At 33.7% G+C, this 12500-nt stretch overlaps 1 protein-coding gene across 1 annotated transcript in view; it reads left to right on the top strand.

The window, feature by feature from the left end:
- Window positions 1–12500, top strand: part of LOC137645039 (LIM/homeobox protein Awh-like) — a 50787-nt gene that overhangs the window by 27504 nt on the left and 10783 nt on the right. Inside the window, exons 4-5 of the mRNA XM_068377898.1 lie at window positions 1493–1710; window positions 2202–2459. Of these exons, the coding sequence (XP_068233999.1) occupies window positions 1493–1710; window positions 2202–2459 (476 nt within the window). The remainder of the gene's footprint in view (window positions 1–1492; window positions 1711–2201; window positions 2460–12500) is intronic.

The raw sequence follows: 12500 nt of genomic DNA, 5'->3' as shown, positions 1-12500 counted from the left end.
AATAATAATAATAATAATAATAATAATAATAAACCCTGCAACATATCTTGCCGTACTGTAATCTTTTCATCTATGTGATTATCTATATAGTCGTGTAATATATAGTTCCTTAAAAGATTTTTGCGTCCAATTCCCGATTCTAAAATGTTGAAAGGTGATTTTTACGTTCAATTCCAGATTCTAAAATGTTGAAATTTTATTTTTAACATTTAATATCCGATTCTAAAATGTTGAGAAGTGATTTTTAGGTCCACTTCTTTATTCTAAAATATTTGAAAATATTTGATAATTATTTTTACGTTAAAAAATGTTGAAAAGATATTTTTGCGTTCAATTCTCGATTCTAAAATATTGAAAAGCGATTTTATGTTCAATTCTCGATTCTAAAAGGTTTAAAAACGATTTTCACGTTCAATTTTCGATTTTAAACGTTGAAAGGCGATTTTTACGTTCAATTATCGGTTTTAAAATGTTGAAAATAATTTTACTTTCAAACCTCGATTCTAATATGTTGAAAAAATATTTTCGCATTTAATTCTCGATTCTAAAATGTAGAAAAGTTATTTTTTTTAGTTCAATTTTTTATTTAAAAATGTTGAAAAGGCATTTTTGCGTTCAATTCTTGATTCTAAATTGTTGAAAAGTTAATTTTGCGTTCATTTCTAGATTCTGAAATAAGGAAAATACAAGCAGAAATCATGGCTCACCAAAAATCATGGCTCACCAAACACATATGGCGTGATCAATTATCCAAGAGATATAATATTATTCCTCATAAAATACAGTCATAATAAATATTGGTCCTAATCCTTTCTCTCTCTCTCTCTCTCTCTCTCTCTCTCTCTCTCTCTCTCTCTCTCTCTCTCTCTCTCTCTCTCTCTCTCTCTCTGGGAAGCAAATCCCATTTCTTCCTCAGATTTGCAAATAAAATAAAAAAAAGTCCTCATCCAATTACAAGCCAAATCATAACATCAAACAGTGTTGAAGGGAGACCGGGAAGGGAGTGACTTGTCTCCCTTTTCCCTTTATCAGACTCCCCGCTGCCATAGAAGGGGGAAGGGATTGGGTGAAAAAGGGAGAGTCTGTTTCCCTTTTTCATTGGGAGGAGAGAAAGAGAGATAGGAAGACTGGCGCCCCTTTAACTAAAAAAAAATATATTTTTTTCGACGTTCCCGTTCTGCATATGAAATAGAAAATGAATATATTGTTCACCCAAGGAAGAAATATAACGGTATCGTGCTACTGTTGGCTGCTGAAACCTTTAGAATTCTGAATACACACAGTTTTTCCCCATGCAGAACTCCATCAAAGGCTGGCGATAGCTGCTAATCAGTCGCCCATAGATATGGCACTCAATACGTAGGGGGAAGCAATAAACACGAGACTTCACCATCGAAGGGGAAACCGAAGTTAGTCCAACTTCAAATCCCCATAATTAGCAAAGGGAAGTTTCAGGTTAGCAGTTGGCTAATTATTCGTATTGTATCTACAGGAACTTCGGGGCGCGGTGTGCCAAGTGCTGTCGCAGCATCGGAGCGGCTGATTGGGTTCGGAGGGCGCGGGATAGAGTGTACCATCTGGCTTGCTTCGCCTGCGACGCCTGCAAGAGGCAGCTGAGCACCGGCGAGGAGTTCGCTCTTCATGAGAACAGGGTCCTGTGCAAGCAACACTATATCGAATCCATAGAGGGCGGCGTCTCGAGTAATGATGGTGAGTTTGGATTTCAGATTTTTCGTCATAATCTGGGTATTTATTTTTATATATGCATTGAAAATATTTGGCTGCTGATTTCGTAAAGTTAACGATATGTGTAACATGGCACACACACATGCAAACAAACATATATACACACATATATACATTTATATATAATTTGTATATATGTTTGTATATATTGTATATGGATACATGCACATATATACAGTATGTATATATATATATATATATATATATATATATATATATATATATATATATATATATATATAAATGGTGACTTTTAATCCTAAAGCCAAACGTGCAATCGTATATAACTGTCTAACGTATCCCCCTTTATTAAATTAAATCATTCATTAACTATTTTCGCTTTGTTTAAGAAAACTCGATTAATTTGTCCATTCCCGTCACCATCGAGCATCGACCGTGACGTCATCTCATAACTAATCAGTTTAACATCTCTTCTCCTTTCTGACTCCCAACAGAAAGCGATGGCAGTGGCAAAGTGAAGAGCAAGCGAGTACGAACGACATTTTCGGACGAGCAGCTACAGGTTCTCCAGGCGAACTTCCAGATCGACTCGAATCCAGACGGGCAGGATTTGGAGCGCATCGCGCAGATCACTGGTCTTAGCAAGAGGGTCACACAGGTGTGGTTCCAGAACAACAGGGCTCGACAGAAGAAGTACATGACTCAAGGCAAGAGGCATCATCCACAGCCGCCCAATCCTGTAGGAGTACCTGGTCAGTGAGATTTAATTTGTTTAGATGTGTTGTCTATACATTCATGTCTTCAGTGAGAGTCAATTTGTTTAGTTGTGTTGTCTATACATTCATACCTTAAAGGATAGACACCATTAGAGCTTTGCCTAAATATAACAATGCTTGATTCATTTTAGATTACTTCTAGCCAGTGGGCAATCAGTATCTCTTTCAGCCCATCTGAATAGCACTTTTGTAGTTTCCCTTTCAGTTTTTTTTTCTTTCCATAACTCTCAAATTATAAACCAATTTTTACCAATGTTACGTCCATTTTCTGTACTTCACCGAGCCAAGGTCTTGCACCAAGCTACCTCTAACCAGTGACCCATTTTTTTCCTACATTATCTCTTTTAATTGTATCTTCGAATCCTTATATTTATCACCGCTTGAAACTTTCTCACTCCAAATTTGCTAAGAAACGTCTAATCTCAACAAAGCTTAAATTTTCCCTCCCATTCTCAGACATCATGCAAAGCTCACGGCCATCAAAGAAAATTAGGTCAACAATCTCGTCATATATTTCAACATTTCATTTCATAACCTTTTGCAGATATTTTGCTATCTTCCTTGCTTCACTGACTCAGTGCCTTTCCTAAATCCTCCTCTGGCCATTTTCTGTTGCACCTAACCCCTATTACCGAAACATTTTATCACTTCCGTTCTGGCAATGGTCAATCAGATATCAATTCCTCTATTTCCTGGGTTTTGTTTATCCTCATCTTTTTATTCTTCCTATCAATCAATTTCAGCTTACTTCACTTGCAAGCAATCTCAAGTTTTTCTCTCATCATGCGCCCACTCCTTACTTTCACCAACTAGCACTGTATCATTAGAATACAGTTCATCACTCAGTCCATACATGGATTTTTTTTCTTATTCCACGAATTTGCCAGTGTATCACCTGTTCTTTTTCTAACCTCTTATTCTAAAACTGCATACATATCAAGCAACTATCAAGAGAGGATACCATTTCCTTAGACCTGATTGTGTGCTGAACCAGTCCGTCTGATCAAAATATTCTGACGCAGAGTTCACTTGTTTCATAAATACTTTAGACTGTTCTAAACAATTTAGTTTTTAAAATAATATTACCTCCATACCTCCACATTTTAATTTTTGTTATTTCTCTTATAAGGTATCTGTCTGTTGATGTACAGTATACCACATATTGCTTTTCCCTTTACTTCCAATGTTCTGACACAATTACCCCATAGCACATTCTCTTCCTTGATTAAGCCTATAATTAACTACTTCTATCAGTCCTTACATTATTCCCTACTGTTTGCAACATAATCTTATCATACACTTCCCCAGAAATACTTTAAAACACCATTCTTTATAATTCCTACACACACCTTCAACGCCCTTTCTTTTTTCAAAATAACAATAATTATGCTCATTTACTTCTTTAACATCTCCCTTTCCTCGTTCATTCGCCCTCTTAGCTCCGTATTATTATTATTATTATTATTATTATTATTATTATTATTATTATTATTATTATTATTAGCTACAGCTCTATTTAGTAAAAGCAGGATACTATAGGCCTAAGGGCTTCCAGGGTGTTATCCAAGCAACTCCTGACATTCCGTTCAATTCTTCATCTTCTCATTGCTATTCAAACGACCTTAATAATTACTTACACAGGTATTCTGAAATATATCCCAATCCGATCTATTCTTACGCACATCTGACTTTTTCTATTTTTCAACTTTAACTATTTTTAAAAATATTGACTCTACGGACACAACTGTATGCTCTCAAGTTAAAATCTTACCATTTGCATATTTTTTTTTCTTCCACTCTTCATCTAAGATATCTTGCCCAGAATTACACATGTGTCTTCCTGATTTTTCTTTCCTTTTAGTTTATTATTATTATTATTATTATTATTATTATTATTATTATTATTATTATTATTATTATTATTATTATTATTATTATTATTAGCCGAGCTACAACCCTAGTTCGAAAATATCCCAGTGAGAAAAGTAAATAAGGAAATAGATAAACTACACGAGAAGAAATTAATAATTAATGTAAAATATTATAGGATCAGTAACAACATTAAAATAGATCTTTCATATATAAACTATAAAGAAAGATTTACGTCAGCCTGTTCAACATAACTATACATTATTTTATCTTTCCACATACCATAAACCGCCTCTCATTTCACTACCCAACCGACACTTCCTGCATACTTGTCATTTCTCATTCCACTTAGACATCTTTCAACAAACAAATTTTATGCCCCAGTTCTTGTTGGTAACTTCGTTGAAACGTCCCTGCCTGGCATTCTGAAGGACTGGGGCTCGAGTCATGCTCAAGCTCGATAGTTTATTGTAGTGTCTGAAACCTCACCATCCTTGTGAGGTATTAATGGTGGGTTTTGAGGAGGCTATAGGTCTGCCCGCTGAGTCATCAGCAGCCATTGGCTGCCCCTCCCTGATACTAGCTTGGATGGAGAGGGAGCTTGGGAGCTGATGATATATACAGTATATATGGTCAGTCTCTAGGACATTATCCTGTTGGGCCGTGTCATTGGCCCTTGCCTCAAAAAAAAAAAAAAAAAAAAAAAAAAAACTTTCCTACTGAACCTAATTTTTTTTTTCGCCTTTACCAGATAATAATCCGATGCATCCTCAGCCACTTCTATTTTATTGGTTACATAGTCAACATCCTCTTCCGTCAACTCTGATGGTTGTGACTTCTTCAGTGACACACGGTAGCTCAAAATGCCAGTACTGTTATTTCACGCATATTTCTAGATTACATCTAGAGTAGGCCTATAGAAAGGTTTAGCTTAAATGTTGCAGTCTAAATTTATAGCAATTTGTTTAGAATCTCCAATCTTTCGTTTATATTTATCATTTACTCAAATTTATTTGTCTGTTTTTTCCGGCACCAGTGAACATTGTTGAGGCACTATAGTAATTCTACATTGCTTTATTTAACTAATCTCTAAATATTAGTGACTTCCATTTGACACGGTCATTAACATTCCACAACACAATACAATAATTGTGTTATTATACAAATCATCACTTCATATATGAATTTCCCTTTTTATATCTCTAAGTAAATACTGTATTTGGAAACAAGAAAAGACGACAATAGAGGTAAATAAAATTGTTCCCGTATTTTATTTTGATATCAAATTGTATTGTTTTGAAATACAGTATTCTCTCGTAAACACAACTATGAGTAGTAAATTAATAACTCCAGGTTATAGAGTAGTGATATAACATAGATATGATTATTTTATTATCAACCTTCACTTTTGTAAGAAAACCCTATCGAAAAATCTTTCACAAAGGAAGTCAGTACACATTGCAAGTGACATTGATAGTTCACTATTGCCTTAAAAAAACGTAAACATACCGTTGTTCGATTAGTAAACAGAACATAGGCCACTGATTCCCTTTGTATTGTTTACAAATCACAATATCAGCCGCCGATTCACTCGACGACTGCCGTCCCACACTTCGGTTGTTTATCATGACCAAAATAGAAAGCTAAACACACGGATTAATCATCCATCACCCACAATCTGGATCGTGACACGTGACTCTGATCCGTCTCGATATGTAAGTCACGTGACCCCTTTTACAAAATGACGTCATTAAGAACAAAAGAAGGGGGAGGAACAGATGTAAGTGAGATTGGTAGTTTTCTTTTATATTTGCGACGATGAAACGATGTCAAAGGTATCGTTTGCCGACAGTAGTGATTTAAGGGTATATGGATGGCTGGTTGAGTTGAGTTGTATAGGTATGGGGGGGGGGGGGAATGATGGCTGGGGAGTCTGCTGATGACTTGATGCACGTGCATGATAGGCATCTACTCACCTGAGATTTTGGGACGTAGGGTTTCGGGACTAACTGTATCTTTTCATTAACAGTGCACATATATGCACGCCATTAGATTATGTTTTCGAACACACACACACACACACACACACACACACACATATATATATATATATATATATATATATATATAGCCTACATATATATATATATATATATATATATATATATATATATATATATATATATAGCCTACATATATATATATATATATATATATATATATATATATATATATATATATGTATATACATATATATATATATGTTGGTGTGTGTGTATATATGCATACATATGTATATATATTCATATATATATATATATATATATATATATATATATATATATATATATATATATATGCAGATATAGTTTGTTAATTTCTAATTTGAAATATAAAGCATTGCATTCACATAATAAATCCAGAACAACCTCAAAATTCCTTCAACTCTTCCTTTCCCCATAAACCCACCTTCTAAAAACATTTATGGCAATCTATCGAAAAACCCTATTGAGATCTACAGCATTTTGAACTCCCAAAAATATGGCAAATATATAACCTGACAACAAACTAACATCAAAATTGGTTTCACAACTTTTTTTTCTTCCTTAATGATGATATCTCGCCAAAAGTATCCCCATTATTGTCTTATGCTAAGCACACCTAATATAGATGATGTCGACATCGTGCGACGTCCGTGCACGTGTCTGACGTACAAGCCAGGTGAGTGGCGGGACATGATGGGAAAGAATGTCTCTGGGGGAGGTATCTCGGATTAAGATATTATCGTTCTAGCATCAATTGATCTCTCTCTCTCTCTCTCTCTCTCTCTCTCTCTCTCTCTCTCTCTCTCTCTCTCTCTCTCTCTCTCTCTCTCTCTCTCTCTGTATATATATATATATATATATATATATATATATATATATATATATATATATATATATATATATATATATATATATATATATATATATATACTCTTCCACCTCTTGGCCTATATGACAAAATTTTAACTACAGCAAAGGCAGGAAAATAGATTAAAATGGAGATAATTATCTTGATAACATTAATATAGAATTTCTCTCTCTCTCTCTCTCTCTCTCTCTCTCTCTCTCTCTCTCTCTCTCTCTCTCTCTCTCTCTCTCTCTCTCTCTCTCTCTCTCTCTCTCTCTCTCTCTCCTCCTCCGCCTCGAGGCCTATATTACAAACTTTGATCTATAGCAACGGAAGGCAGGAACATTAATGGCAATGTAATGGCATTATTATAGAATTCTATACCAACCATATAGTTATCTATTAATTTTTTATTCCATTAAAGAAGAGTAATTGTTAAATCATTTTATGATTCCTAACACTTCCTGTCTACCGAACTATGATTTTGAACGGGATCATCGCTAGCAATTATTGGAATTATTTAGGTCCTCTGCTTGAGAAATTGATTCAAGTTACCCAAAATTCGAATATGAACTGACAGCGATTTTTTTTCTTGATATCATTTCTCAAATATATTTCGATTGATTGACTAGGGTTTATATTGCATATACAATGGAAAATTTATGTTTAGGAAAAGAAATTTCTCCTATATTTTACTTATATTTGAAAAGGCTTGTTAATTGATATGGAGACAAAAATACAGAGTGAGCAATAACGTGGAACTTTTTAAATTTATTTGTAAATATATTAATTTATTTATCAATTTATTTATTAATTTATATATTTATTTATTTATTTATTTATATATTTATTTATTCATTGATATTTTCAATTACCTTGCTCTGGATAATAACCATGTAATTGATTATGCCATAGTCTATTCACAATAAGCTTCCATAAAGTTACAAACTTAGACGTGAAATATCTTGCTTTAGGATGTTCTCATTGGTTTCTTCCTTCCGTTGTATTAATTTTTCATATTTCTCTGTTTATTTGTTTAATCGTCCATTTATCTATTAGTTCGTTTTCCAATGGTCTCTCGCAAGATCGATGACAATTTGTGTAGTAACGTCAGTAACTTAAATCAATAAAGGATCTTGTCTTTAACCCTAGTCACCAATTTAGTAGTTTTCTCCTAACATGTTCCTCTCACTTTCTTCTTACCAAGTTCTTCTTCTTTTCCACCGTTATCTCTCCGTTAAGGGGTCGGTTGCCTGATGCACCTTCTCCCATGCCTTCTATCAAAGGCATCCTCTTCCACGAAACCTCTTCTCTCCATATCATCCTTAACCTTATCTTGTCATTTAGTTCTATGCCTTCCTCTCGATCGTTTCCCTCTTACAGGTTCCTCCTCAGCCCTCACTCCCTCCCCACAATCCATCCTCAACGCATGCCCATACCATCTCAGTTGTACCAACAGTGTGTCACACGATCTTACATGGTTCATTTTGTGCTTGTATCTTCGCTCTCCTCTTGCACTAAAAAGAACCTGAAAAAACATGTCTGTTTTTCTCAATGGTAACGGTGTTGATTTTGAACATGAAATTTCCTGTTGCCTTGAGCTTTTGTATATAAAGGAGAGTGTTCTATAATAAACTCACTCAGTTGCTTTCAACCTGTCTTTGAGTCACAACCTTCTCTCGGCCCGCCACACAGTCGTGAGACACTTATCATCTCTGTAATCTTTACTACGCCTGCCATTCTTCTTATTTTAACATTTTCCATTTATTCAAGTAATTATATTGTATATGATTACTAGCATTCTCATCTTTGTTCTTACCAAATCTACTTGTTTAATTACATCTCTTGTCCCTTCTTATAAATTCTATTGAGGTGCCATGTAACTTCTTGTCCCAGGGCCAAAAGTATTCTTCTTCTTCCTCTTCTTAGCAGTAGCAGAAGTAGTAGTAATAGTAGTAAATAGTAGGTCTAGTAGTGATAGTATTTTCCCTGCGTTATTACCGATATTAATTCTCATAATTCTTAGGAGGAGCCAGCACCGCACATTACTACCTTATCTTTAGACTTTTTGTTGTTGTTGATATAAGCATTGATATATCGAGTGGCTGATTTATTAATTTATTTTAATGGCTGCTTTTCTTCTTTTTCCTCAAATGAGAACGTTATACTTTGCAAGTTATTGACTTTTCGGATTGTTGTTCGTGAATGTTTGTTCTTGAATCATGATAAGGATGATAATAGCAATAACTAAAATTATAATGATGATATTATATTTTGACAATAAGTTATATATTATGGTTTTAATAAGTATCGTTTCTAATAACTGAAAGTCATAGTGATTTTCAATGAAAATGAATAAGTGTTGATGCAAAGACATCGTTTCAAAATGAGTGTAAATGTGATATTTGGTGTACAAGAAATTGAACGTGAACCAAACTGGTATGGGTTAACTATCGAAACGATATGCGCGTGATTTAATGATGTCATGGCTAATGAATACTGCAGTTGAGGTGAAAAATCCATTCATGTTACTTTACACATCTATCTAAACTATCCTAACACAAGGGACTTAGTTGTAACATACTTTAACTCCTCCGCTTGATTAGTGGTTTGTAGCTAAATGTGAAAGTACTTACGTATCTCGTTAAAATACATTCAATTTAAAACTCTTCGTTGAAAGGCTTCCCCGACCCCAGTGCTGGGTCCTTTGGCCCTAAGTCTGTAAATCAATCAATCAATTCATCTGTCTAAAACTGTCTCTTCCAATATTAGTTCATTATTCTGATAAACAATCGAATATGCGAATAAACTACAAAATATTTGTATAAAGACACTCAGTATATGTTAGTTTTATTTTCATAGAAATACCTATAAGTATTTATTTAATTTTTCTAAGCTTCATCATCATTATTATAAGCATTATAATCACCATCGCTGGATACGTAAAAAATACAGCTTTCTTAATCACTATGTTATTATTATTATTATTATTATTATTATTATTATTATTATTATTATTAGCCAAGCTACAACCCTAGTTGGAAAAGCAAGATGCTATAAGCCCAAGGGCTCCAACAGGGAAAAATAGCCCAGTGAGGAAAGGAAATAAGGAAATAAATAAATGATGAGAATGAATTAATAATATATAATTCTAAAAACAGTAACAGCGTCAAAACAGATATGTCCTACATAAATTATTAACAAACGTCAAAAACAGATATGTCATATATAAACTATAAAAAGACTCATGTCAGCCTGGTCAACAAAAACATTCATGATAAAGATTAAGAGAGAGGATTACTCAAAACCCTAAAGTTTGAGTGATCTTTGGATTAATCTCTTTAGTGGCTGTTTCTTTCACCCTTCTACGTAGGCTATACCCACACAAAACATACAGCCGACATAAGCTTAAGTTCAGTGGTTAGGACACTTACTCACAACCAAGAAATGATTAGTTAAATTCCCGATCCAGACGGCTGGATTTGATCACAGTTTATTAGAACAGAATTTACCTTTGTTGACCAAATGGGAGCTATGTGGCTTTTAGTTATATGAATGTGGTGGTTAAACTTGGGTTAAATAAAGTTATGGGGCTTACAGATTCACACCAAATGTCTTCGTGCTTTGGTGCCACCCTAGTTGAAAGTTGTTTAGTGGTTATATATATATATATATATATATATATATATATATATATATATATATATATATATATATATATATATATATATATATATATATATATATATATATATATATAAACAACTTTCAACTAGGGTGGCACCAAAGCACGAAGACATTTGGTGTGAATCTGTAAGCCCCATAACTTTATTTAACCCAAGTTTAACCACCACATTCATATAACTAAAAGCCACATAGCTCCCATTTGGTCAACAAAGGTAAATTCTGTTCTAATAAACTGTGATCAAATCCAGCCGTCTGGATCGGGAATTTAACTAATCATTTCTTGGTTGTGAGTAAGTGTCCTAACCACTGAACTTAAGCTTATGTCGGCTGTATGTTTTGTGTGGGTATAGCCTACGTAGAAGGGTGAAAGAAACAGCCACTAAAGAGATTAATCCAAAGATCACTCAAACTTTAGGGTTTTGAGTAATCCTCTCTCTTAATCTTTATCATGAATGTTTTTGTTGACCAGGCTGACATGAGTCTTTTTATAGTTTATATATGACATATCTGTTTTTGACGTTTGTTAATAATTTATGTAGGACATATCTGTTTTGACGCTGTTACTGTTTTTAGAATTATATATTATTAATTCATTCTCATCATTTATTTATTTCCTTATTTCCTTTCCTCACTGGGCTATTTTTCCCTGTTGGAGCCCTTGGGCTTATAGCATCTTGCTATAGAGAGAGAGAGAGAGAGAGAGAGAGAGAGAGAGAGAGAGAGAGAGAGAGAGAGAGAGAAGGCGTATGCACAATGGTAGTGAAATGCGCAGTGTGTAAGAAGGTTGAACTTGCTGTTGATGAGACTTTTATATATGTGTATATTGTAGTTAATGATGTAAACGTTTTAAAGACTGGCCCCTCATCCTGGACTTTGCGGTCGAAACATGAATGTCGCAGTAACGCGTTATTTTGTTCTTTCCTTGATGGCACCCTGCTTCAAGGTAAGCACGCCTCAAAAAAAAAAAAAAAAAAAAAAAAAAAATAGCCTCAAGCAGTCAATTTTTAACTCCTATTTATTCAATTATCTCTCTTCCATTTCCTTCTTCTTTTCCAACATCCGACAATGAAACACAACAACAGAAATAAAAATAATTTTCATTCGATTATACAATAGACAAAAACCATTGACGATAACAGAAATGAAAATAATTTTCATTCGATTATCAATAGACAAAAACCACTGACGATAACAGAAATAAAAGTAATTTTCATTCGATTATCAATAGACAAAAAACCACTGACGATAACAGAAATAAAAGTAATTTTCATTCGATTATCAATAGACAAAAACCACTGATGATAACAGAAACAGAAATAATTTTCATTCGATTATCAATAGATAAAAACCACTGACGATAACAGAAATAAAAATAATTTTCATTCGATTATCAATAGACAAAAACCACTGACGATAACAGAAATAAAAATAATTTTCATTCGATTATCAATAGACAAAAACCACTGACGATAACAGAAATAAAAATAATTTTCATTCGATTATCAATAGACAAAAACCACTGACGATAACAGAAATAAAAATAATTTTCATTCGATTATCAATAAACAA

This window comes from Palaemon carinicauda, chromosome 8 (genome assembly GCF_036898095.1).
Source record: "Palaemon carinicauda isolate YSFRI2023 chromosome 8, ASM3689809v2, whole genome shotgun sequence".
NCBI lineage: Eukaryota > Metazoa > Arthropoda > Malacostraca > Decapoda > Palaemonidae > Palaemon > Palaemon carinicauda.
Note: the sequence above shows the minus strand (reverse complement) of the source record. Positions and strands in the feature narration are given on the sequence as shown.